Source organism: Vombatus ursinus, unplaced genomic scaffold (genome assembly GCF_900497805.2).
Source record: "Vombatus ursinus unplaced genomic scaffold, bare-nosed wombat genome assembly UNPS02010219.1, whole genome shotgun sequence".
Taxonomy (NCBI): domain Eukaryota; kingdom Metazoa; phylum Chordata; class Mammalia; order Diprotodontia; family Vombatidae; genus Vombatus; species Vombatus ursinus.
In genome coordinates, this window is record NW_020949997.1 from 6419929 (window position 1) to 6447399 (window position 27471).

Sequence of the window (27471 nt, forward strand, 5' to 3'; positions counted from 1 at the left end):
ACTCAAGGGTTGTCTTAAGAGTTGTCTTCTCCTCTGAAGCCTTCCTTACTCATTAATCTCATCAGTGTTCCTCTTTAAGCATGTTGCCCACAGCTGGACAAAATATTTCAGCATAGAGCAGGAGGAGCTCTGAATTGGGAGTCAGGATAACTGGGGTTTTCTATTAGCTCTACCATTGACTCACTGTGTGACCTTAGGTAAATCATTTCTCTTCTCTGACTTCATCTCCTCATCCGCAAAATGAGAAATCATATTAGAGGATCTCCCAAGCCCCTTCTCATCCTAAAATTTATTCTTTGATACTGTATAACCAATAACCAGAAAAGCTGGTTCAACCTCTTTTTACTAAATGCCAAACATGAGCCTCAAACAGGCTCTTCACTCTTCTACCTTCCTGATTCCCTACCCCCAAATAACTACCTCCTTTGCCACTCGCCATGGTGCCTGAAATCCCACCACTTAGGCCTAAAAGTGTTTTGGTTTTTAAAGATCCCCTTTAAGAGAGATGATACCTTAACTTTATAGGGGGAATTATGACAATAAAGGGAGAGCAAGTTCCCATAGGAATAGGAGTCAGGAGCAAATAGTCTTTGCATCTCAGTTAACAATAATAATCATCACTTAATAATAATTTTTGTATAGCACTTGAAGATCTGAAAAAGTGCTTTAATACAGTTTATCATGTGATCTTCACAATAGCCCAGTGGGATGCTACTGTTATTACCCTCATTTTTCAGAGAAGGAAACTGAGGCTCCAGTTAAGTGACTTGCCCAGAGTCACCCAACTAATATCTGAGACAGGATTCAAACCAGGTCTCCCCAACTCCAAGTCCAGTGTTTTTTCTATGATATCACACTGCATGTTCCTTAAGCAACTCTTCTCAGGAGGAAACCAGATTAGTTCAGCCCATTTACACTGCCTAGTAGGGCTAGAAGACCATTGATGCCCCTTGTTCATTCATACTACTGCCTGGGTGTGTGATTATAAGCAAGTCATTTCACCTGTTGAGTTGATGTAGTTGGATAGACCCCTCTAGTGGACCTTGAGTCAGGAAGACCTGAGTTCCAATCCAACCTCAGACACTTATCAGCTGTGTGATCCTGGGTAAGTCACTTAACTGCTGTCTGCCTCATTAGCACCTACCTCTTGGGGTTGTGGTGAGGATCAAATGAGATAATATTGGTAAAGTACTTAGCACATAGTAGGAGCTTAATAAATGCTTGTTTCCTCTCTCCCTTCTGCCCCATCAGTAAAGTGAAGATAATTATCCTTGCAATATCCCCCTTAAAGGGTTGTTGTAGAGAAAGTGTGTTATAAATCTTGCAGTACTACATAAACATGAGTTATTATTGTTTATATATATGTATATATGTGTATGTATGTATATATGTATATAGATACATAGATAGATAGATATAAAAGGATTGACTAGATCGGGGGTTCTTAATATTTTCTGTGTGTCTTAGACCCCTTTGGCAGTCTGGTGAAGTCTACAGACCCCCTTTTCAGGATCATGTTTTTAAATGTCTAAAACAAAATACATAAGACTGCAAAGGAAACCAATTACATTGAAATATAGTTATCAAGATTTTTTTTTTTAAGTAACCAATTCACAGGCAGGTGAATCACCCTGGACTAGGTGATTTCTGAGGTCTCTTCCAGCTCCGACTTCAGTAATTTGGGAGAAACTTTGGCCCGCTTTAACAGGACTCTATTGCACAGGCGAGGTTTTCAGGAGCAATAACCTTCTCGGGGTAACACATTCCGAGGTACCTGTGAGTCATTCAGTCACCCAGCGATTTGGAAACAGGCTCCTTGGTTAACCACTCTGGGCTCTGGCAGCAAACTCTTGAAACATTGAAAAGAACGGAGGGCCACCCAGCTGAGTCACTATCGGGACATCAAGCCAAAGAAAGGCAGTCTTTGGTGGGCAAATAGTACAACCACATATTTGTCAGTGTTTGTTCTTGGCGTGGTGGGGTTCCACTTGGGAATGAGCAGTCTAGTCACCTGTGACTTCTTGTTTTTCCTGTTTTTACAGTGATTTACACATAGGGGGAATGATTAACCAAGAGAAGAGATGCCCTAAATCAGAGAACAATCTAACTCCTTCGCTAATCCCTTTTCTCTCTTTAAGTGCCTTTGTAACTCAAAATCTTATTGAAAGAACACAGAATGCTGAGGGTGGGAAGGACCTTGGGCGTCAGCTACACTATCTTCATTTTATAGTTGGGAAAAATGAAGTCCTAGGGGGTAGAGTAACTCTTGCCCAAGGTCTAACAGTAACTAGACCAGGAAGGACTAAAATTCCTGGTATGGTGAGAAAAGCCCTGTATCTGGCTGGAGTCTGAGGGCCAGAGATCAAATCCTTACTCTGTGCCTTACTACGAGTGTGATTTTTGGGAAAGTCATTTGACTTCTCTGGGACTTAGTTTCTTCATCTCTAAAATGAAGAAGTTAGATTAGGTGACCTCCAATTTTCCTTCCAGCTCTAATGAATCCAGGTCTTCTGATTCCTGGACAGTCCTTTTATACTGCACCGTGATACATTGGGCCCTTCAGAGCTCATCTCTCTTCTACATGCAACCTCTCATGATATTAGCCTTAATCTCTGATTTTTTCTTCCTTAAAAAAAAAATCCCTTTACTATCCCATATCCCCCCAGGAATAACCTTCTCACACTGGAAAATACCTTCTCCCGATGGTCTTTTTTCCCTAGAAGATCCCTCCAATCCTCTCGGCCTTTCTTCTGATTGATGAATTCCTCCTGGAACCTCCATTTTGAGGAAGTACGCATGACAACCATGCTCACTCCAAACCTGGTCCAGCCCAGGATTCTTCAAACTACTTCTTGACCTTGACCCCGTGTGAGTACTTCTTTCCCTTTCCCCCTTTTTAGCGCCTTAATTTTTTGTGTTGTTTTGTCCCATTAGAATGTAAGCTCCTCAAGGGCAGGAACTGTCTTTTTGCTAGTAAGTGTAGGCCTCCAACATTCTAGCCTAGAGTATTCCTGTGGATTCCTAAACCAGGAAATACTTTTAGAAAACTCTAAATACCAGGGACTCTTCTTCATTCACTTGTCTCAATTTATCCATCAAACATAAATAACTGGAATAGTGGAAAGAGCTTGGAACTTGGAGCTGGGAGACCTGAGTCTTGTTCCAAACTCTACCACTGAGTCATTGTGTGACACTAGGCAAGTCTCAGCTTCCTTGGACCTCATTTTCCTAGTCTGTACAATAAAGGGGTTGAACTAGATATACATTTGGATTTTTTTTTAAATCTGTCTGAAAAAATGGACTGCTTTGTATAGTATAATTTGAGGTCTGGTACTGCTAGGTCCCCTTTATATCCACTTCTTTTCCTTATTTTCCATGAAGTTCTTCACCTTTTTGTCATATGAATTTTGTTACTCTTTTTTCCAATTCTAGAAAGTAATATTTTGGTGGTTCGATTGGTATGGCATTGGATAAATCAATTAATTTAGGTTAAAAAAAATGGGCTTTTGATCTACCCTTCCTTTTCCCCCTCCTGCTCTTCTCTTGTTCTCTGGCAAAGATAGAAGAGTGCAGTGATTAAGAAAGACAGGCAGAAGGAAGAGGAACAAAAACAGAAAGAGGTCCAAGTAATCCAAACCTAGTGCATAAATACATCCTTGGATAGTTGAACTAGACTTTAATAGAACCATAGAACCTACCACTGGGATCCAAGCTGGAACTAGCAACTCACTACATGCAACTGATCAAAGAGCTAGAACATAGTGTTCAATTTCATTCTGTACCCTAAATCTACTACCTCTATCAGGAGGTGGACAGCATGTTATATCATCAACCTTCTGGAATCAAATATAATAATTTTCTTGATCATAGTTCTTATAACTTTTGAAGTTGTTTATCTTTACAGGGCTATTGTTATAGTATAATACAATTATTCTCCAGTTCTGCTCATTCCATTCTTCATCATTTTATAAAATCTTCAAAATTGTTCCTTTTTACAATATGGTTGCTGTAATATATATTATATATGCATATATATATATAATTATTCTTCAGATTATGATCACTTTACTCTGCATCAGTTCACGTAAGTCTCTCCATGTATCTTTGAAATCTATTTCTTTATTTCTTACATCACAATAATTTTCCATCACATTCATATACCACAGCTTATTCATCATTTTCCCAATTGATGGGCATCCCTTTAGTTTACAATTTTGAGTCATCATAAAAAAAAGAGTTGCTTATTTTTGTACATATAGGACCCTTCCTATCACTTTGATCTCTTTTGGATATAGGCCTAGCAGTGGTATAGTTGGGTCAAACCAATTAGTAACTTTTAGTGTGTAATTCCAAATTGTTTCCCAGAATGATTGTATCTATTCACAGGTCCACCAGCAGGACATCAATTTGTTTGCCCACAAAGCCCCTCCAACATTTATCATTTTCCTTTTTGTCATTGTTATCAATCTTGCTTTTATTTGCATTTCTCTAATTAGTAGTCATTTGGAACATTTTTTCATATGGCTATAGATTAGGTTTCTTCCCTTGAAAACTGCCTGTTCATATCCTTAGATCATTTATCAATTGGGGAACATCTCTTATTCTTATTAATTTGAATCAGTACTTTATATGAGAAATGGAAAATGAGACCTTTATCAGAGAAAGTTGCGACAAGGATTTTTTCCCAGTTAATTATTTCCCTTTTAATCTTAGCTTTATTGGATTTGATGGTGCAAAATCTTTTTAATTTTATGTAACAAAAATTATACATTTTATCTTCTGTGATTTTTCTCTATTCTTTATATGGTCATAAATTTTTCTCCTATTCATAGATCAGATAGAGAATTTTTTCCTGTATTTGTTTGTTTGTGATGTGACCTTTTGTATTCAGGTCATGTATCAATTTGGAGCTAATCTTTGTATAAGGTGGGAGGTTTTGTTCTAAATCTAATTTCTTTCACATGGCTGTCCAGTTTCCTCAGCCATTTTATCAGATAGTGAGTCCTTATCTTATCCCAGTACTTGGGGTTTTTATGTTTATTGAATCCTAGGCTACTAGATACACTGGTAACTGTAGATTGTGCACCTAATCTGTTCTACTGATTGATCTCTCTCTCTCTCTCTCTCTCTCCCTCTCTCTCTCGTCTCCCCTGCTTCTTGTACCAAATTGTTTTGAGAATTACTGATTTGTGTAGTATCATTTGAGATCTGGTACTGCTAGGTCCCCTTCACATCCACTTCTTTTCACTATTTCCCATGAAATTCTTGACCTTTTCTGTTATATGAATTTTGTTACATTTTTCTAGTTCTGTAAAGTAATATTTGAGTGGTTTGATTGGCATGGTATTAAATAAATAAATTAATTTAAGTAGCATTGTCATTTTTATTATATTGACTCATCTTACCCATGAGCAATGGATTTTTTTCAATTATTTAGGTCTATCTTTATTTCTGTGAAGAGTGATTTGTAGTTGTACTTATATAGTTCTTGTGTTCTTGCTTATTTCACTCTGTACTAGTTCTTGGTTCTGTTTATTTCACTCTGTAATAGTTCATATAAAACTCTCCATGTTTCTTCATCATTTCCAATGGTCTGGTAACATTCCATTACATTCATGAGCTACAGTTTGTTTAGCGATGTACTAATGAATGGGTAGCTATTATATTAACCATTGTATTGAAATTAATCAAATCATAACGAGTAGTTGTTAATTCAGGTAAGGAGCAGAGAAGCTTGCAGCTACTCATTTATGAGTGTGAGAAAGCTTGAGACTGGAGGAAAGACAGAAATGGATTTGTCTTGCTGGTAAGGGGACACCCCAGGTGACTGTGGTCTTCTTAATTTTAAGAGGAGAAGCAATGTTAAATTTTTACTTTAAACCCTGGAAATTGTCAAATGATACAAATCAGGGCTTGATTCATTGTTTTGTTGACCATCTAGACTTAAGAAAGTGATAAAGAAAATGTTAATAACATAGATTAAACATAAAGTGTGTGTACTTTTTTTTTTTGAGAGGTAGTTATTAAACATATACTAGCACACCCCTGAAGTGTGATGGAATTGCTTTAGATCTGTTGCTCAAAACCACATTCTCTTTAACTAAAATGTGGTTTCTTTGTTTAATTCATTGGGTGGCTGAGTGGTACCTTAGTGCATAGAACACCAGGCCTGGAGTTAGGAAGACTCAACTTCTTAAGTTCAAATTCAGCCTCATACACTTGTAATCATCTTGACTTTTGTCTTGCCATTGGACTTTGATGACTTTGAAGGAGGGGCTGAGGCTGATGATTTTGCACAGCTGTGCCTCACTCAAATCCAATTCACTTGAAAGTCAAGACATCACCCTCATGTTGTCATTGGCTCTCTTTGAGAACAAAGGATGAACAACAACAACAGCTGTGTGACCCTGGACAAGTCACTTAACCCTGTCTGCCTCAGTTTCCTCATCTGTAAAATGAGCTGGAGAAGGAAATGGCAAACCACTCCAGTATCTTTGCCAAGAAAACTCCAAATGAGGTCACAAAGAGTCAGACAGAACTGAAAAACAACCTAACCACAAAATGTGTTTTTATTTATTTTTATTTTTTTAATTTTTTTTTGGCAGTTTTCTTTCTTTTTTTTTTGGCAATTGGGGTTAAGTGACTTGCCCAGGGTCACACAGCTAGTAAGTGTCAAGTGTTCGGTCTGAGGCCGGATTTGAACTCAGGAAGATGATAGAGCTTACAAATGGAAAAACTTTCTGACAATTAGGACATTCTCAAAGCAGGCTGGATTCCTCTGGGAGGAGTTCCTCCCTGGTTTGTCAGTTATGCTGCTGAAGAGATTGTAGGTCAGGTCTGGGCTGGGCTCAGACCTCTGTCCCTTCCAAATCTGAGATTCTGTGTGCGTGTCGTTCATATACAATATCATGAGAGACGAGGAAAAAAGCATTAGATTTGGAAGTCACAAGTCCTGGATTCTAACTGCGATTCTGACATATGCGAGATGCCCAAATTTAGGTCAGTCCCTTTATCTTTGTAAGACTCAGTTTCCTGATGTGTAAAATGGAGATATTATTTGCTCTACCCACCTTGTGTGTTGTTTTAAATAAAGTGCTTTATTATATTAATAATAATAAAGATGGTGATGATAAGGACGGGAGCGGCTCTGCTGCTGTCTGGTTGTGTGACACTTCCCTCTCTGAGCATCAGTTTTCTCATCTCTAAATAAAGTCATTGTACTTATTCTATTCTATGAGAGGGGCAGTGATAGAAAAAGACCTGGGTTTGAATCTAGCCCCAGGCACTTAATAGCTGTGTCAACATGGGTAAGTCATTTAAACTCTTAGATGCTCAGTTTCCACTTCTGAGAAGTGGAGATAATAATTTTGCATGACCTCTCCCACAGGGTTGTTGTGGGGAAAGCACTTTGTAAACCCTAAAGAACTTACATAAAAGTGAGTTAATATGATTATAAATATTGTCATGGGTAGGGGAATGGGGTGGGCAGCTAGGTGGTACAGTGGATAGAGCACTGGGCCTGGAGTCACGAAGATCTGAGCTCAAATCCAGCTTCAGACACTTACTAAGTATGTGACCCTGGGCAAGTCACTTAACCCCTATTTTCCTCAGTTCCTCATCTGTAAAATGGGAACATACTGGAGGAAGAAATGGCAAGCCACTCCAGTATCTTTGCCAAGAAAACCCTTGGGATCACAGAGACTCAGGCACTACTGAAATGACAGAATAGCAACAAAAACTGCCACAGAATCAGAGAGCTGGAAAGAAACTCAGAGGTCATAGCATTCTTTCTCTTGCTTGAAGAGGGTTTGGTTTTTGTTGCTAGAGAAAAGGAGAAAAGAGCCACAGGTCTGAAATCAAAACATGCCACGGAAGAATTGATTTCCTTTTGCTGGAGAATCAAGGATCAAAGACAGACGATTCTTGGGAACACCTATAAGGTGGGGTTCTAGGTAATTGGCTATGGAGTTTTTAAACTCAATTCATGAAACATTAAGCACCTACTATGTGACAGCTACAGTGCTAAACTAAACAAAAAGAGGCAGGAGATAGTCCCTGCCCTCAAGAAGCTTACAATCTAGTAGGGGAGATAACATACAAACAAATACAGTATATATAAAGCAAGATATAACAGGAGAAACAGGAAGTAATTAATAGTAGCGGTATGGTGTTAACAAAATTGCATTGCCTTTGAAATCAAATGATTCCAGGTCTAGTTGAACTCTGCCACTTATTAGCAATGGAACCTTGGACAAGTCACTGAATTTCTCTGGGCCTCAGTTTCCTCATCTGTAAAATGGCAAGTTTAGACCATTGTAATAGCCTCTGATTATTCTTTCTCCTTCAATTCATCCTACACACTACTTCCAGATTATTCTTTCTGATGCCATTTCACTGATTAAAAAAGCTTTCACGATTCCTCATTACTTATTGAACAATGTCTAAATGCCTTAGGTTGGTATTCAAGGTCCCCTAATATCGGACTGTTTTCTACTTTTTGAACCTCTTCACAATACTTACTCAAATACAACTGATGGCCATCCACGCTGGAATACTTGCTATCCCCTGAATGTGTCCCTCTCCTCTCTTTCCTCCCCACCTTTGTTCACCTTATCCCTTGTGCCTGGACACCTTCATTCTCCCTTTCCCATCTCCATCTGTCACTGTGTAATTTATCTTTCGAGACTCAGTGTAAATGCCACTGCTTCTGTAAATCCTCTTCTCCACCACACCTCCTCAGTGTCCTCAGCTGGAAGAAATCTCTCCTTCATCTGATACTTTTGGGAATTGGGGGAAAGAAGACTTCCAGAACTATGGCTTCAATGGTAGTGAGAAAATTTCCCCTACTAATACAGATCTGAAATTGTTCTGCAATTTATAGCCTTAGAGACTTGCCTAGAGGGTATTGAGAGGGTAAATGACCTGTCGCGGGTGACATAGCCAGTCAGTGTTAAGAGGTGGAACATGACCTCACATCTCCCTTTTTTCAAACCTGCTTCTTTATCTATTAACCCAATGCTATCTCTCAAGCATACGGCATAGATTGTGACCACACATTCAGTTATTCCATTTTAAATTATAAACCACTTAAGAGCATTGCCTTGTGACTCTTGTCTCTAGCATATGCCTTGTATATAGCAGGCATTTAATAAATATTTGTTGACTCAAAAAGAACATCCATTTAAAGGCCCCTTCTATTTTTAAAAATTCTAAAGAAGGCAATATCTCAAGTAGAGACAAAATGATCAGAATGAGAACAGAAGTGAGTTGAGACTATAGATGATGAAAGGTGATGTGATAGAGTAAAAGAGAGCTAAACTTGGAATCAAGGGAACTAGGTTAGAATCATCCTGGTGTGGTGACAAAAGAATGCTGGATATGGGGTCAGAGGACCTGGGTTCAAATCCTGGCTCTAAAATACTACTTATGAGACCTTGGGGCAGGTAGGTGGTAAAATGGATAGAGTGCTGGGCTTGAAATTGGGAAGATTTGAGTTCAAATCTAACCTCAGACACATCACAATAAGTGATAACCCTGGGCAAGTCACTTAATCTCTGTCTGTCTGAGTTTCCTCAACTATAAAATTGGGATAATGATAGTTCTATCTCCAAGGGTTGTTGTGAGAATCAAATGTAAAGTGCTTTGCATAGTTCCTGGCACACAGTAGGTGTTTAATAAATGCTTGTTCCCTTCCTTCCCCATTCCCTGACAACTTATCCTTGTCTACAAAATGTAGGCGTTAGATTAGATAACTTCTAAGGTCCCTTCCAACTTTAAATGGACGGTCTCATATTATGCACTTACTGTGTGAGTTTAGCTAAATCACTTCAGTTCTCTGAGTCTGTTTCCTCATCTTAGAGCAAAAAGGTGTAAAATGGAGATAATAACATTTGTCCATCCTCTCTAACAGGATTATTGTGGGGCAAGGATTTTGTAAACCTTAATCATCATGTAAGTATGAATTATTAGTATCAACATTTTTAACAGAAATATGCATTACTAGATTTGGGTCATCATCCACTTCTTGCATTTTCTACAGCATTAAAAAAAATTTCATTGGTGCCTTTTGTTTTCATATCGTGGTCACTTCTGGACATCTTCCCTTCCAACCCTCCAAAAAAAATTGATCCCTTCCTAGTAATAACGAAAAATAGTTAAACAAAGAACACCTGACAATGCAAATAGCTTTTTGCCTTTCCATAACATTTTTTAAAATGTTATGTTTTAAATGTTTTAAAATGTAAGAAACATTGCATGTTGGAATGAATTGACAGACACTTACTACTCATGATAGAGAAAGAGGAATCTCTTTACTGAATAAACAGAAACTGTGGAACATCTGGATTTCCTAATCCCTCACCTGTTCAAATCACAGTAATGGAATAGCCCCAGACAACAATTACCAGTTGCAATGACTGACTCCCTGGCATGTAAGCATTGCAGCCTGAAGAACTGAGCTGCCTACAAACCCATGCCAATGTCACTCAACCATGTTTTTGTTTTGCTTTGGCTTCCCCAAAGGGCACACACAGTGTTTCGTTTAATTGAAGCTGACCCTCTGATCATAGGGAATCATAGCATTATAGAAGCACAGAACCACAAAGGGGCACTATCTTGCGCCTCTTGTATCTAGCGCAATGCCTTGTTTTCTACTTAGATTTAGGTCAAAGCTGTAATCAGGAAGATAGCAAACAGACTTTTCTTTGTATCACACCACTTCGGAAGTACCAAAAACTTGCAAGCCTTCTGAGCTGTAAAAATGGCAGGACATAAAAAGACAGAAGTTCAGGCCAGACCTCCATCCCTAGATTGAGTAGGGCCCAAGATTGGTCCAAAGTCAAGAAATAGGCTACAAGAATGAGTCAACACGCAAAAAGAACGTGATTATAAAAAGCTCCTATAGTAACAGGGAAGCTCAAGACACAAACAGAAGACAATGACTTGAAAACATCCACAAGCAAAGACTCAAAGAAAAATGAGGATTGAATATAAGCTAAAAAAGAATTTCTGAAGGAGCTAAAGAAAAAGATTTTAAAAAGAGCAAAAAAAAATTCAAAACCCAAATAACAGCAGAGGAAAAAAATGGGGAAAGAAAGCACAAAAATAAATTGAACTTTCTTTAAAATGATGAATTGTATCTATATCTAAAACCAATAGCAAGCATTATCTATACTGGGGATAACCTAGAAGCTTAAAACTGACAACTTAAATGAAGTGGATGAATGTTTATAAAAATGTAAAATACTCAGATTAATGGGAAAATTTAAAGAACACAATCTCAGAAAAAGAAACTAAACAAGCCATAAATGAGCTTCCAAAGGTGAAAAGGGGAGACCAGAACCAGATGGATTTACAAGTAAATTCTATCAAACATTTAAAGAACAATTAATTACAATATTACATAAACTATTTGCAGAAAATAGGAAGGGGAATGTCATTGATACAAGATAGATAGATTCTACTAGTGCATTTGATGTAGTCTTTATCCTATCCTTGTGGAATAATCAGATTCAAGGAATAGTGAATTCCAGTGAATTCCAGTAATTCCAGTGAATCTCTAGAGAATCTCCAGATGGTGCTGTGCTTGATTATATGCTATTCAATTTTTTAAAAAATCATTGACATGGATAAAGTAAAAAACGGCATGTTTAATAAATTTGTAAATGACATAAGCCCATGAAGAATAGCTAATCAATGACAGACAGGACCCTAAGGTATCTTGATATGCTAGAATTATGGCTTGAAACTAATAAGAGGAAATGTATTACAAATAAATGTAACATGTTATACTTGGGTTTAAAAAAATTGGCTGTATAGGATGAAGGAGATGTGACTAGTCAACAATTCATGCAAAAAAAGATCTGTAGTTTTTAGTAGCCTGCAAGTTCAATATAAATCAATAGTGTCATATTGCAGAAAAGTTAATGCAACCTTAGGTGGTATTAGAAGAATCATGTTCTCTAGAAAGGGTGGTAATCATCCTGTTCTCCTTTCTCCCAATTAGATCACATCTGGATTATTGTAATCAGATATGGACACCATATTTTAGGAAGGACACTGGAGATTTTCCATAGGAGGACAACCAGGATGGTGAAAGACTGAAGACCATTCCATATGAGGATCCTCTGATGGAACTAGGGATGATTAGCATAGCAAAGAGAAGACTCAGGAGCTGAAGGGACTGGAACGTGGGGAAGGGACATAGCAGCCATCTCCAAGTATTTAAAAGTTTGTCATGTGAAAATGTCATGTGAAATGTTCTGCTTGGCTCCAGAGAAAGAATCAGGAGCAATGGGGGATGTTACAGAGAAGGCAGGTTTCAGATCCATGTAAGGACAACTTCTGAATTCAGTTTAACTTAATTCAGCAAAACTATTAAGTGCCTACTAAGTGCTTGTTACTATTTTGAAAAACAAAGTAAAGGATCAGCTCCTCTTGAGGAGCTCACTAGAAGAGTATCATGTATAAACAGGTAAGGAAATACAAGATAATTTTAGGAGAGGTCTCCAACCATTGCTGGGATCATGAGCTGAGTCTTGAAGGAAGATAAGGACTCTTAGGTGGGGAGAAGAGGAGGGAGTATCTTCCAGATAAGAGGTACCGCTTATCTGGAACACAGAGTGAGTGAATGGGATTGAGAAATAAAGCTGAAAGGGTAGGTTGGGGTCAAATTGTAGAAAACCTTGAATACCAGACTAAGTAGTTTATGTTGTATTCTAGAAGCAATACAGAGCCACTGAAAATTTTTGAGCAGGAGAGAGCCATGGTCAGACTGGTGCCTTAGGAAGATTATTTTGGTAGACCATGGTTATCAGACCATGGTTAGAACCACTTCAGGTGAGAGACAGGTTCTCATAATACCTGGAAGTAGAGGGTGAATAGAGTATAAGAGCATTATTAACATAATAATTTAATATTTAACAAATAACATAATAAATTAATGTTATTAACATAACATTAACAAAGACTTGGTGGTGGGAAAGTACAAGACATCTATGAGAGATGACAAATAGTTCAGTTTATTCAAAGTGGGGAATACAGAGTGGGAGGAGTATGAAATAAGATCAAATGATATTTGACAAATTTGACCTTATCAAATATTTGTCAAATGAAATGATATCTTAGTTGGTAGACAAATAGGAAGTCATTGAAAGGTATTGAACAGAAAAGTGGTACCACAAGACCTAGGAATAAAGCTCAGTCTGGTGACCCTGTGAAGGACGGATAAACAACAACAACAACAACAAAAAGAGGCAGTAAGATCAGGAATGCCATAGACATAGCATACCTGTATTTCATTAAAGCCATTGACAGTCTCTTGTGTTCTTCCTGGGGGCAATGCTAATACTCAGTTGGATTAGGCACTGGATGAATGACCATACTCAAAGACCATATCCAATAGGTCAATAGTTCTTTAATGGAATGCCCTAGGACCTGTCCTTGGTCCTGGGTGGTTCAACATTTTTGTCAATGACTTGGAAGAAAGCACAAAAGGCATGCTTGTAAAATTTGCAGGTGACATGGAGCAGGGAAAGATAACATGTTGGTTGACAGAGTTGGGAACCAAAAAGACCCTGACAGCTTAGAATGATGGGGATGAAACTAATAAGGTGAGGTTTAATAGGAATACACAGGTTTAAAAAAATCAGTTTTTTAAGTCAAGGCTAGGGTAGATGTTGCCAGACAACAATTCCAATAAAAAATACCTGGGTGTCTTTGTGGACCGCAAACTTGACACCAATTGAACATGGCAGGCAAAAAGGAAGTGATATTCTAGGTTGCACTGAGAAACAAATTGTCCAGAATGAGGGAAGTGACAGGTCCTTTGTATGGTGCCTTGGTCAGACCGTATCTGGAGAATTGTGTCCAGTTTTCGTCACCATGTTTTAAGGAGATAAACAAGCTGGAGCATGTTCAGAAGAAGGTAACCAGGATGGCAAAAGGACTAGTGACTAGGTCATATGAGGATTAGTTGAATCAACTGGGGATATTAAATGAGCTGTCAAGTAAAAGAAACTGTGATATTTCCCAATTTTACAAATGAGGCAGCTGAGGCCTAAAAAGGTTAATACCCAAGATCTCTAAGGTCATGCAGCCCATAAGTGGTGAAAGGACAGAAAAGTTCTGCCTTTTCTATTATTTCAGTTATTTCATACCACATCTCTGTCTTTTATACAGACAGGTCAAAAATATAGGCAGCTAGGTGGTGCATTAGATAGAGTGTTGGACCTGGAGTCAGGAATACCTAAGTTCAAATCTAATCTGAGATTCTTACCAACAACGTGACCCCGGACAAGTCACTGAACCTCAGTTTTCTCAACAGTAAAATGGTGATGATAATAATAGCACCTACTTCCTAGAGCTGTTTTGAGGCTCAAATAATAATATTTGTAAAATACTCAGTAAACCTTAAAGCTCTATATAAATGCTAATATTATTATTATTAGTGCTGCTTGGCCCCAGAGGGCAGATCTAGGAGCTATGGGTGAAAATTGCAGAGGCAGATTTTAGCTCCATAGTTGGAAAAATCTTCATAATAATTAGAGTTGCCCCAAAATGGAATGAACTCCCTTGGGGTAAGGACAGGAGATAAAGAGAGAAGCATTTATTAGCACTTACTATATGCCATGCATTTTGCTTAACAGTTTACTAATATTACCTCATTTGATCCTCACAACAACCTGGGAAGTAGGTACTATTATTATCCCTGTTTCACAGAAGAGGCAAACCAAGGTTAAATGGCTTACCCAGGGCTACACATTTAGTAAGTGTCTGAAGCTGAATTTGAACTCAGGTCTTCCTGACTCTAGGTGCAGCACTCTATCCACTCTACCATATAGCTGCCATACTTAGATATGCAGCCCTCAGAAATGAGTCTCTGTGTTCCTTGAGAGCTTCCAAGAGGGGAGTTATATAATCATATAAAGTTAGAGCTAGAAGAGATCATAGAAATAATTTGGGTCAACCAATTCATGGTAGAATGGAGAAAATTGGGGCCCAGAGAAATTTTCCAATTTCAGGCCCAGCACTCAACTCACTGTGCCCCTCACCTGCCCCTGGGATAAAATGGGTTCCCTCTCAATGGAAATCTCTAAGCAGGGACTATTGTTGTTGTTGTTTGTCCTTCATTCTTGAAGAGGCCAATGACATCAGGGAAGTGATGCCATGAATTAGATTTAAGTGAGGCAGGGCTATGCAAAGTCACCAGCATCACTCCCTCCTCCTGAGCCATCTGGGTCCAGTGGCAAGATATAGGTCAGGATGACTGCAGATGGCCCTGGATGCAGTGGGAGACCTTGGCTTTTTTATGCTAAGGTCTTTCCAGTTCTCATTTTGATTGAGGCAACACCCATTCGGTGATTAAGGTTAGGTAAGAAATGAGCCAAGGGATGGCCTCTTTTACCTAATTAAAAAAATCAATATGGGAGGGGAAGCCCTTCAGGATTTCTGACCAAAACAGAAACAATTACATTCACTCTGAGCTGGGGGGAAGGGAGGAGGGGAAACAACGACTATTAAGTAAGGCTTGAGCTGGGACCTATTGTTGGCCAATCAATGAGAGCCAGAATGAATTGAGTTTAAGGAATGGTCTTAAGAAATCTAGCCCATAAACCCCAAGATATCTTGCTAGGTTTCAGCCATCAAAATTTACATTCCTTTAGGCAGAGCACCTGAGGTAAGGGTATGATACCTATGTGGACAGAGGGATAGGAAGGAGGGAAGGGAAGGGAAGAGAAAAGGGAGAAAGGAAGGAGGAGAGAGCTGAGTTACCCAACTGGAACTGACCAGTTGGGTCCCCAGTGGGAAGCTTGAACTACTCAAAGGTTGTTGTTTGTCCTTCATTCTTGAAAAGGACCATGACATCAGGAAGGTGATGCCATGACATGCAAGTGAATTGCATTTAAGTGAAGGAGGGCTGTGCAAGTCACCAGTCTCACTTTCTCCTCTACGCCATCTGGGTCCAGTGGCAAGATATAGATCAGGACGATTGGAGATGGCCCCCAAGCAAAGACTACATGGCCATTTGTCATGTGCATCCAGGTAGGCTTTGATTAATTGAAATAACTCTTGCTGTTGCTCATCCATCCTCCTACCTAGGGTCTAGATACCCTCCATAATTATAAAGTTGGTAAATCTCCCACTTTCCTATCAAATTCTGGTCTCAGGAATGGTAAACTCATTCACAGGGATCGGATAGGGACTGGGCCAGAGGGCCAGGGGCAGCTGAGGCTGAGGTCAAGGCCAAAGGAGAGCCTCCAGGATCTGAAAACTCATTCTTCAGGAAACTCGTTCATACTGAAGTGTAAGGGACTGGTAAGGATTAATGGAGGCCTCTCCCAAAGGGATTGGAATTTTAACATTAAGAAGTAATTGAATGATGGAGTTATAGACACCAGTCAGGAGATTGGGGTGCTAGCTTGGTCTTCCTGACTCCACTTTTGCCATGATTCTGAGATTACCAGATTAAATTGCCTTCTTTACCTGCCTATGCATGAGACTGACCCTGGTCATGCCATGGAGGTCGTGATGGAGAATCACTGAAGCACTTGGACCGTATTTCCAGCTGCCTCAGTGAGTCTCTCATCACTACTTCTCTTGCTTGTCACACTTGGTTTAGAGCACTCAGAACCCCCTCTCCTTTCTCTTATATGGGCGCTATCCTGGGCTATGCCAGAATATGAATTCTTCTACTAGACCAGGGGTGGGGAACCTGAGGCCTTAAGGCTACATGTGGCCTTCTAAACCCTTAAGTGTGACCTTTTGACTGAATCCAAATTTTACAGAACAAATCCTTTTTAATAAAAAGGAGTAGTCCTAGTCTAGTAACTATACTGTAAGCTCCTTAAGGACAGGGAAAGTATCGGCTTGTTTTGGGATCTATAACAGAACCTCTCTAAAGAACTTTGGAATCTATTGGGAGACATAGGAGACGCTGGCACAAGACTGCCCAACATGGCATGCCTGCATCAAAGAAGGTGAGGTACTCTATGAGTGAAGCAGAATTGCAGGGGCTCAAAAGAAACATGAGGATGTGCAAATTTAGAGACATCTCCACTCCAAATGTTCATATGGACTGTTTGTGCCCAACCTGTGGTAGAACCTTCTGAGTTTGTATTGGTCTGATCAGCCATGGTAGAACACACAGAACCTCAACCCCAACATAGTGATGTCATTTTGATCTTCTTTGAGAATGAAAGACAACAGCTAACCGAGGTTTGATGACTGACTAAATGAAAACATGCCCCAACTCCTGCTCCTGTAAAAGGGAATGAATTATGACCCAAATGCCTACATGATGAGTCTGTCATGAGTTTTGATTATACCTATGTAATGGGGACAGTAAGAGCATACCTTTGCAAAGGAGATTTCAAGTACATGCTTATATAAAATAGATACAGCATAACTGCTAGTAAGCTTGCCCCACATTCAGAGAGACCTGGGTTTAAATTCCATCTCTGAAAGATACTGGTTGCATGAGCTTGGGCAAGTCACTTTTGTTTGGCACTCAAAGCTCTCCATCACCTAGCTATTTCCCACTTTCCCAGTTTTCTTATATGTACATTCCATCAATGCTGGCCTACAGAACACTACATTTCAACCCCACGATTTTGTACTGGCTCTTCCCCATACCTGAAACACTTTACATCCCTTCCTCAATTTCCCTGACTTCCTTTAAGACTTGGCTCGAATCTTATCTTCTGCAAGAGACTTTTCCTGGTTCCCCCAGCTGCTAATACCTTCCCCTCTCTTTCCCTTCCACTTACCCTTTATGCATCTTAGGTGTGCCTCCTTATGTGTTTTTCTACTCTATTAGAATGTAAGCTTCTTAAGGGCAAGGACCATGTTTTTGCCTTTGTTTATATTCTTGGTCTTAGCATAATGCATATTTAACTGACAACCTTTCAGTACCCTGAGCAACTCTATAATAATAATAATTAAAAAGAACACTAATAATCATAAGCGTTTATAGCACTTAAAGGTTTAACCTTACAGCACTAGAAGGTTTTCTTTCACATGTTAACTTTTACATAGGCTATCTCTTTTGGTGGCACAGCAGGTACCAATCTGCGGTTGAAGAAATTTCTTCATTGGGAATTCCCCATGCCAATGAAATCACAGGACCAGTCCAAAATATACACAAATACTGATATACTTTGTGATGCTTTTGCTAGCCTCTTAAACTTTTAAATAGCACATACACACGTGAACACTTTTGCTTACCTCTTGTGTTCCTGAATTTTATGAGAAGCCTATTGAGTTATGTATGTATGTATGAGATAATCGGCCAACTTCAAGAGAACATAAGCAAATGGTCCCATATTGGATGCAGGGTATGATGTTTGTAAAGATAACCACCATCTGAACCATCCCCTCTTCTTGTCCTTTGAATCAGTTTCCATGCTCAAAGACTCCACTATGCCTGTTCCTTTTGTTTTGGGTAGTTATTTTTGGTATGCAGAGATTTCCAAAGAAACAGCAAATAGGCCAATGATGTTCAAAGCAACTGGCTTTTATTTGATTTTTTTTTTAAGGCAATTGGGGTTAAGTGACTTGCCCAGGGTCACACAGCTAGTACATGTCAAGTGTTTGGTCTGAGGCCAGATTTGAACTCAGGTCCTCCTGACTTTAGAACCAGTGTTCTATCCACTGTGCCACCTAGCTGCCCTAAGCCTTTTTTCTTTCTTTCTTTCTTTTTTTTTTAAATGCAATTGGGATTAAGTGACTTGAGGGCCACACAGCTAGTGTCTGAAGCCAGATTTGAACTCAGTTTCTCCTGACTCCAAGGCTAATGCTCTATCCAATACACCACCTACCTGCCCCTATTTGATATGTTTTAACTCACACAAATGAAAAGTACTTAATTTGAGACATCTGTTGGGGAAAGGAGGAGGGTGAGATGGCTAGAGGCAGCCACTGCTTCTCTTAATTAAGGACTAACTACAGATGTAGTACAGATCCTTGCGTCCTGAATTAAAGTAAACCATGGGCACCTAAGCATGTATATGCTGCTTTATTTCTGTGCCGAAAGGAACACAGCATTTTTTTTTTTTTACTGTGGTGTAGACTTTGGAGTAGAAGTGACTGATCACTCCCATCATCTTGGCAAGAGTTTTCTGTTCACTGAGGTGTTAATACCCAACACTCATCCCTCCTTGGTGAGGTGTCACTGTGCATGATTTTTATCCCAAGAAGGGGCCTATTTAGGAACATACATAGGGCAAAGTGCCCCAGTCTTCTTGGTGGAATTTATACTTATGTTACTTTTAATGTACACTCAAATATTTTGGTCTTATAAAACTGTGGCAAGGTTCTGGAAGCCCACTCATTGCCCTGGGAATGTGAAGTAATGAGCCATCCAAGAGACTAAGGTGGAATCCAGGGAAGTGGTTAAGACCACTTATTATAGATGACACTTATCTACATATATGTCTGATTACCCTTATCAAACTGGAAGCACCTGTGGGCAGGAGCTTGAAATTATCTTTGAATTCACAGGTCTTAGTAGGTTAGTTGCACAGAGTAGGCACTGAGTTAATAAGCGTTTATTGAGTACTACTGTGTTCCCGGCATGTCACTAAGCACTGAATATACATAAGTGTTGTTGAAGGGATTTCTTGAATCATAGATCTAGGGTCAAAAAGGCCCTTTCATTGTTCAGTCCTTTCTGACTCTTTGTAATGCCATTTGGAGTTTTCTTGGCAAAGATACTGGAATGGTATGCCATCTCCTTCTCCAGCTCATTTTACAGATGAGGAAACTGAGGCCAATAGGGTCAAGTGACTTGCCCAGGGTCATACAGCTAGTGTCTGAGGCCAGATTTGAACTCAGGGAGATGAGTCTTCCTGATTCCAGGCCCAGCACTCTATCCACTGCACCATCCCTGAAAAGGGTAAAGGAATTATCAAGAGGCCAAGAAGGTTCAGAATCAGCTGCAGAGCAGAGATGTAGCCTGGCCTACTGTCAGTGGGGCAATCTGGAGCCTATATCCAGATTCAGGTCAGGAGAAGACCCAAGGGCAGGTACTGCAAGGGATTGTGGGGGCCCATCAGTGCTGGAAATCTGACTTGACTGCTAGTAATGTGGCATATGGAAGGGCCCGGGCTTTTCCTGGAGAGTATCTCTGCCCCACGTTATTTTTGTTCAGAAGAAAATTCATGAAGAAGAATGAAAAAGTAGATGGTTTGGCTTCAGAAAATCTGGGTTTGAGTATAGTATCTGCCATTTAATAGCTGTGTGACTGGGGACGTCTTGGACCCTCAGTTTCCTCATCTGGAAAATGAGGGGGTTGGACGTGAAGATCCCTAGGGTTCCTTCAAGTTCTAATATTTGAAATCTCCAGAAAGGCAGGATGTCAGGATCATTGCAGCATCACAAGTAGAACTGTCATGAGCAAAAAGGGCTTTGTCTAAGGCTCTATTTAGGAAGACAAGCTCTCTCCCCATCTCCCAACACAGACTCTCAAGGACAGCTCTAGGCAAGCTCATGGAAATCAAGGCAAGGCTTCCTCTAACTATGTAATACTTTCTAGGAACCCTCCATTTGTCTATTAGGCCTTTCCTTTCCCAGCTGTCTCCCATTCATTCAGACCCATTGCTAAGTAACTGGGAAGCTAATATAAGCTACCTCTCTGTGTAACATGATATATTGGATGGAAGACTGTATTTACAATCAGAGAACCTGTGTTCGAATCTTGCCTCTGCAATTTATTGCCTATGTGACCTCAAACAAATCACTCCACCTCAGTTTCTTAATCTGTAAAATAAAAGGGTCAGTTTAGATGCTCTATGAGGTCCTCTCCAGTTCTAAATCTATAATCCTACAGTCCCTTAAGGCCTTAACCTAAAGAAATAACTTCTTTTGAGGAGTTCGGACTCTGTGGCTGGGGGTGTATGTTATATTTTTGGCCAGAAGAAATTTCAAAAGCCTCAAGTCACACTGAGAGTTGTTCCTTTCTAATCTCTTCATGTGTAGGGTAGCAATCAGCACGAGAACTAGGAGGAGAAAAGGTCTGCAACTACTTAGGGTATAGCATAAGTGTTTGTGACATCCCAGGAGGGTTAATTTTTAACATTATTTTGAAAAAGTGCACATATTTTTAATGCCATAAAATTCTACCCTCCCCAGCACAAGCCCAGACATCGAGCACTTTCTCTGTCTTACCTTTGCCAAGTACTGGGCCTGTGACCATCATCAAGATCAACTAGACAACAGTGGAACAAACTTAACTCCTCACCACTGTTAATCGATGCCATGGGAGGGCAGCAGGATGGCTGCCACCTGAATCCTGGTGCACAGTTCAGAGGGTTACAGATTTCCAGCTGGAAGGAACCTCAGATTATCTTGTCTAATCCCATCATTTCACGTAGGAGGAACCTGAGAGTCAGGGAATGAAGTGCTTTATGCCAGTTCACCCAAGTAGTAAGCATCAGATAAAATCTGAACCCAGATCCTTGGACTAGGGCTTTTTCCACTGTTCCAATATAGCCACAATAAAGTTCCATATAAATGCTGGTGTTGAAAGGGAAGTCACAAAACACTCCTCTAAGAAATAAAAATGCTCTGCTTTATATGAAAGATGGGATAGTGGATAGTATGCTAGATTTGGTGTTGGGAAGACCTGGGTTCCCATCCCCTCTCAGACTCTTACTATCTGTGTGAACTGGAAATAATCAATTGGTCAACTGATCTCAGAGCCTCAGTTTCCTCAGCTGTAAAGTGAGGATAACACCTGGTACACCTGCCTCACAAGGTAGTAGCAAGGCTCCAATGAGACGGTATAAAGGATTATACATATTTAAAAATAATATATAAATATTGGTCATTGTCATACATGTCACTAGCAGGGTAGGAAGCAAAACAACTGGCCTATAGTATTGAGAACCCTGGGCTCCAATATTGGCTCTTCCCTTTAGGGGGACCATGGGACCATGGACAACTCCCTTCATCTCTCCCAAGCACTATTTTCTCATGTGTCAAATGGGTAGAGCAATTCCTACCAGGGCTATTATGAGGATCCATAGAGAGGTGGTTGAAAGGGCTTTGGGAACTGTGAAGAGCTATAAGATCATGAGGTGAGACTAGTACTACATTTGGGAGTGTGGGTGTGGGGGTTAGGACCCAGAAGCCTCTTGGCCAGCTGTATGTGGCAGGCTTCCAATATGCCTATGAATCTCTGAACAATCTCTTTTCTCTTTTCCATAAAACACCTTATAGCAACACGAAAGGGGCATCTGTCACCTGAGACGCAGAACCTTGCAGTCTGAATCCTCTTGTGCTCTGAATGATCCAAGCAAGTTGTTGAAAAGAGTTTATTGTTGTCGCTGATATTTGAAAATCTATTGAACAAAATACATGGCCCACTCTCTAAAGCCAGTTTTTGAGTGGATTTTTTTTTTTTTTACAAGCAATCAAAATAGCCCACCTGGAATAAATTTTTCCTGGTTTAAAGGATACTTTGGTAGGATCGCAAAATTTACTTTGCCTTGTAACAAAGGAGCTGTTGAGTAGACTCTGCAACCATGTAAAGATGACTGCCAACAGTGATGGGTCTGCTGTGGCCACTCCACAAGTATTTGTTGGTTGACTGATGGGTAGTGGTGGCATTTTGAAAGTCACAGAGGAAGTAGAGAAGTGATATTGGCAAATAAAAACAAAAATCTTGAAAAGCTCTTATTGGACAAAGGCTAACATCATTCTACGGAGATGCTCAGCTGGAACACCATAAAAAATTACTCAGAATCCTACTACCTCTGAGAGGCACAGGATGATGCCAATATACATATTTGCTATCTGAACTTTCCTGGGTCAAGGGAGGCACCATTCAATTATAACCAAGGGATTTCATGTAAACCATGGTTGGGAATCTTGGTTGAGGTTGGAGAATTTTATAAGAAAACTGGTTTGGAAATATTTCATAAAGAACAGAAACTAAAGAATGTAGAGGCTGTATCCCTGGTATGTCGTGTGTAGCCACCCAACACCTATGTTGTTTCATGGCTCATCTCTGCTTTCATGGCTGATCCATCATCTTCTGCTTTTGGCTCCAGAAAGAATCTGTTGGGATGACTCAATCCCTAGCACATGCAAGATCTCCTAAGGATCTAAAACCATGAGATGGGATAGTGAGTGACTGAGCTCAAAAGTGGCCATGGGGAAATGTCTTTCATAGTTCTTGGGACCCAGCAAAGGGGTCTGAGGAGTCTCATTTTGTCATCTACTTTCTCCCAGAGTTCAGCCCTTCACAAACAGGAAATAATGACGAGAAAAAGCAGTCAATATTTGGGAGTAAACACAGCAAGCCCCTGACTTCTTATATGCAGTTAGTTATGTAAGACAGTAAAGACAAACACCAACAAGAAACAGATAGGTTTCCACCCCAACTCCCCACTTTGTACAAGAGAATAGAGATCCATTTGAGCATCCCTGACTTTTAAAAAGCTACCCCGAGAGGATGGCCAATCAGTTAACACCTTCTGGATTTTTGGGGAACTTCCACAGGACTTTATGATGCCTTCCATCTGAACAAAGAAAATACTGCATGGATCACGTATATCAGAGTGGCAACAAATGCAAATACCTGTAACCAAAATAAATGAGCAACGATGAGTGCATGGTATTAAATGACAAGATATGGATTAGGAGTCATTCTTTGCTTCACTCTGTGTTTAATTATGTTCAAGCCTATTAGCAGCTAACATTATAGATCACAGACCAAACTGCATGGAAGTACAAGCACAGGGGACGCTCAGTGCCCCTAAGGACAGGTCTCCTCCACCATCCATCATAAGCCTCTTTCCCCCAAGAAAGACAAATGTCGCCCTGACTTCAGCCACTACGGGGGGTGTGTGTGTGTGTGTGTGTGTGTGTGTGTGTGTGTGTGTGTGTGTGTGTGTGTACCTGGTATAAGTAAAGATACAAGTAGAGTCGGAAGGGACCTCAGATCTTATTTAGTACAATCTCCTCATTTTATAGAGGAAGAAACTGAGGTCCAGAAAAGGAAAAGGGACTGGCCTGAGGTCACATAGTCGCTAAGTGGCAGAGAAGGGATTAGAACTCAGGTCTTTTGGCTGCTTAGTCCAGGGCTCTCTGCCCCAAACCATTATACCCATGGATTTATTTCAAAGTGTTGGTATTATTATAACTCAATATCTCTCAATAAATACAATCTAAACATGGAATGGATAGAATGGTACAGTAGACAAAGTGCCAGGCCTGGAGTCAGAAAGACTCATCTTCTTGAGTTCAAATCTGGCCTCAGATACTCACTAGCTGTGTGACCCTGGGCAAGTCACTTAATCCTGTTTGCCTCAGTTTCCTCATCTGTAAAATGAGCTGGAGAAGGAAATGGCAAACCACTCCAGTATCTTTCCCAAGAAAACCCCAAATGGGGTCACAAAGAGTCAGACATGACTGAAAAAGGACTGAATGATTGAAAAATTATGGAGTAAATAACTGAAACTTGAAAATTCAACTATATCACAGTAAAAGATGTAGAGATTTTAATCGATTTTATCGAAAAATGCACTCGATTTTAATTGCATTTTAACTATTTAATTTTATTGACTCCATGTCCCCTTCTGAATTTGTCTAGGTACTTGTCAAGTTTCATTGCTGCTGTTGGGCTTTTTCTCCTTCAGTGACTGTAATTAATACACACGTGGGTTATGGTGTCATTTCTGTTTAACTGTATTTGCATTTGGGCCTCTTCTCCCTCTTTATCCCCTCTCAATACTTTGTAGGGTATATCTCAGTTTCTCGTCGAGGCAAGGAATGAGGAGGGATTCCTTTAGGTCTTGCTTGGGTCTGACCTAAGCTTATACCAAAGGTTCTATCATTAGAGTTTGCTTTTGGGAAGAATCACTCCCCAGTCCCTTCATAATGGCCAGTACAACCAGCTGGAAAACAAGGGACAACTGTATATTCAGTTGGTCACCTATGACATAGTAGATGTGGGGCCACCTTCTGTACTGGGCCTTCCTATATCTCCCTGCTTTGTTAGTACCTTCCTTCTGAAATTACCTTCCACTCCTATTCTATAAACCTAGTATGTACATAATGACTAGTATAATCAGTAATATTTTATTTGCATAGTGCTTTTTTTTTTCTAAATTACATCTGTAAAGTGCTTTAAGGTTTTCAAAGGCTTTTGACTTACACAGTTCGTTTGCCTGTTTTGGACTCCTTGAGGGCAGCAAATATTTTTACCTTTCTTTGCATCCCCAGGGCTTGGCACAGTGACTGGCACATAGTAAGCACTTAATAAATGCTTGTGGGCTAACAGAAGACAAAGGATCCAGCCTTTAACCTCTCTACTTTTTTTTTTTTCTCAGGATTTTTTCTTGCTTTCAGCTCCCGTGGTCCAAAGGTCCAGAGACTTCAGGAGTAAAAAGGCCGCTAAGAGCTTGAGAAACTGTCTACCTTTTCTGGAACATAGATACATTCTCTGTCTTCAGGAGCTACCACTACCCTGAGGGAGAGGAGAGACTGTGACTTTTTCCCCTTGGCCACATCTTCCTTTAGGGCTACTTTGGGCAGCTGCCTTTTGGGTATTATTTGAAGGGTAGCTGAAGGCCTGCCTGCCTAGAACCCCAAAGTTCTCCCCTCCTCCACCCCTGCCACACATATACTCCAACATACCAGCCTGTTGAGGTGCATCCTGGAGACAGTATACATTTTTAAAGTGTTAAAACATGATGCTACCTGAAGAGAATGACTAATTAGTGAACTTCCAGGTTCCAGTCTCAGTTCTGCCACTAATTAGCTGTGTGACCTGGACACTGACTTCTCTGGATCTGTTTTCTGAACTGTTTGGTCCATATGACCTATCTGGTTCTTCCAGCTCTTTTGATTATTATTTGAAATTTTTTTTTTTTTAAGAATTCCTAAGGAACACAGAGATACTCATTTATGAGGGGCACACGTCCTTGAATACCAGCTAGGTGCTGCAGTTAATAGAGCACTGGACTTGAATTCAGGAAGACTTGAGTTTAAGTCTGGCTTCAAGATAATTTAGCTGTATGACCAGTCAGCAACTTCTGACTTCCTCAATTTTCTCAACTGTGAATTGGGGATAATAATAGTACCGACCTCCCAGGTAGGTAGTTGTGAGCTCATATGAGATAGTATCTGTAAAGTGCTTGGCACATAGTATGACTTAGTACATGCTTCTTTCACCTTAACTCCCTTCTTCTCCTTAGATTTAGCCCATTATTATGAAATAGAGACTATGACAGAAGGAATAAAACACAAGACAGGCAAATTTTGTTGGGCAAAATGGAAGTAAGGAAAAGTCGGCAGTATGGAGTACTTCGTGGACACTTATCAGGTCCAAGGAGGGAAGGGAGGGAACAGGAAGGAATAAGACAGAGGCAAACTCTGCCCAGTTCACAGTTTACCTGGGTGGGGCAGCCCACGTTTTCCCACCATCCCTCTCCTTTTGTTTGACCTCACCAGCTTTATTCTCAGGCACTTATTTGGCAGGTGAGGCCCTGGAAGCTTACCTGCTTTCTAAATGGAATATCAAAAACTGGTTTAGTGACTTAAGGACACAGGGTCAGAAAATTCTAGCCCTGGCAAGTTATTTCTTTCCTCTATGTCCTTCAGTGACTCTCAGACACACCTATAAACCATAATTCGTGCCCTGTCTCTGCCCTCCCCTCCTCCAGGGATGGAATCACTTGGCTGTAAAAGTATTCTGGTTTTCATGGAGGGAAAACAATGAGTAACCCAAGTTAGCCAATAACAGTCGTTTAAAATAACTCATCCAGGAACGTTTAAGCATTCTCCATGAAACCAGTGGGTTTGGGAGAAAACAAATGAGGCTTCAGAGCAGCTACTCTATCAAAATACATTTATTAACTTCCTAAATGAGGGGTGGAGACACACAGAGTAAGATGAGAAATGGGTCCTGTGAATGCTGCCCAAGTGGGCTACAGTCTCCCTGGTGACATTAGAAAAGCTAGCCAGGGTTTCTGTTAATTCTAGCTCTATCATCAGAAACCTAGATTTGAATCCTGACTTTACCTGCCTGACCTTGAACAAATCATTTTCTCTCAATTTCAGTTTCTTCATCTAAAAAATGTGGGTGCTAATTTGGGTGACTGATTGATAGAGATTCCTTAGTGAACCACAGGTTCAACAGAAATTAATAGGGTAATGTGGCAGTTGGAAAAACCTGCATTAAGAGCAGAGCACCCGGGCCTATGAAAGGGAGAGGCCCATTATATGCTTTGCCCTGGTCAGACTCCATCTGGAATATTGTTTTCAGTTTTGCATACTGTATTTTAGCAAGTACATTGATGGGCTGAAGAAAGCTCAGGATAATGAAGGGTGTTGAGTCCATGTCAGATGAGGATAGGCTGAAGGAACTGGGAATGGGAAGCTTGGAGAAGAAAAGACTTAGGTGAATAGGAAAGCAAAGATCAAATATTTGAAGGCTGTTGTATGGAAGGGGGATTAGACATGTTTTGC

At 40.1% G+C, this 27471-nt stretch overlaps 1 protein-coding gene across 1 annotated transcript in view; it reads right to left on the minus strand.

The window, feature by feature from the left end:
• Positions 1-22296: 22296 nt before the first annotated feature.
• MAL (mal, T cell differentiation protein) overlaps positions 22297-27471 on the minus strand; it is a 45190-nt gene continuing 40015 nt past the window's right edge. The window contains exon 4 of the mRNA XM_027853927.1: positions 22297-23578. Within this exon, the coding sequence (XP_027709728.1) occupies positions 23504-23578 (75 nt within the window). The 3' untranslated portion in view covers positions 22297-23503. The remainder of the gene's footprint in view (positions 23579-27471) is intronic.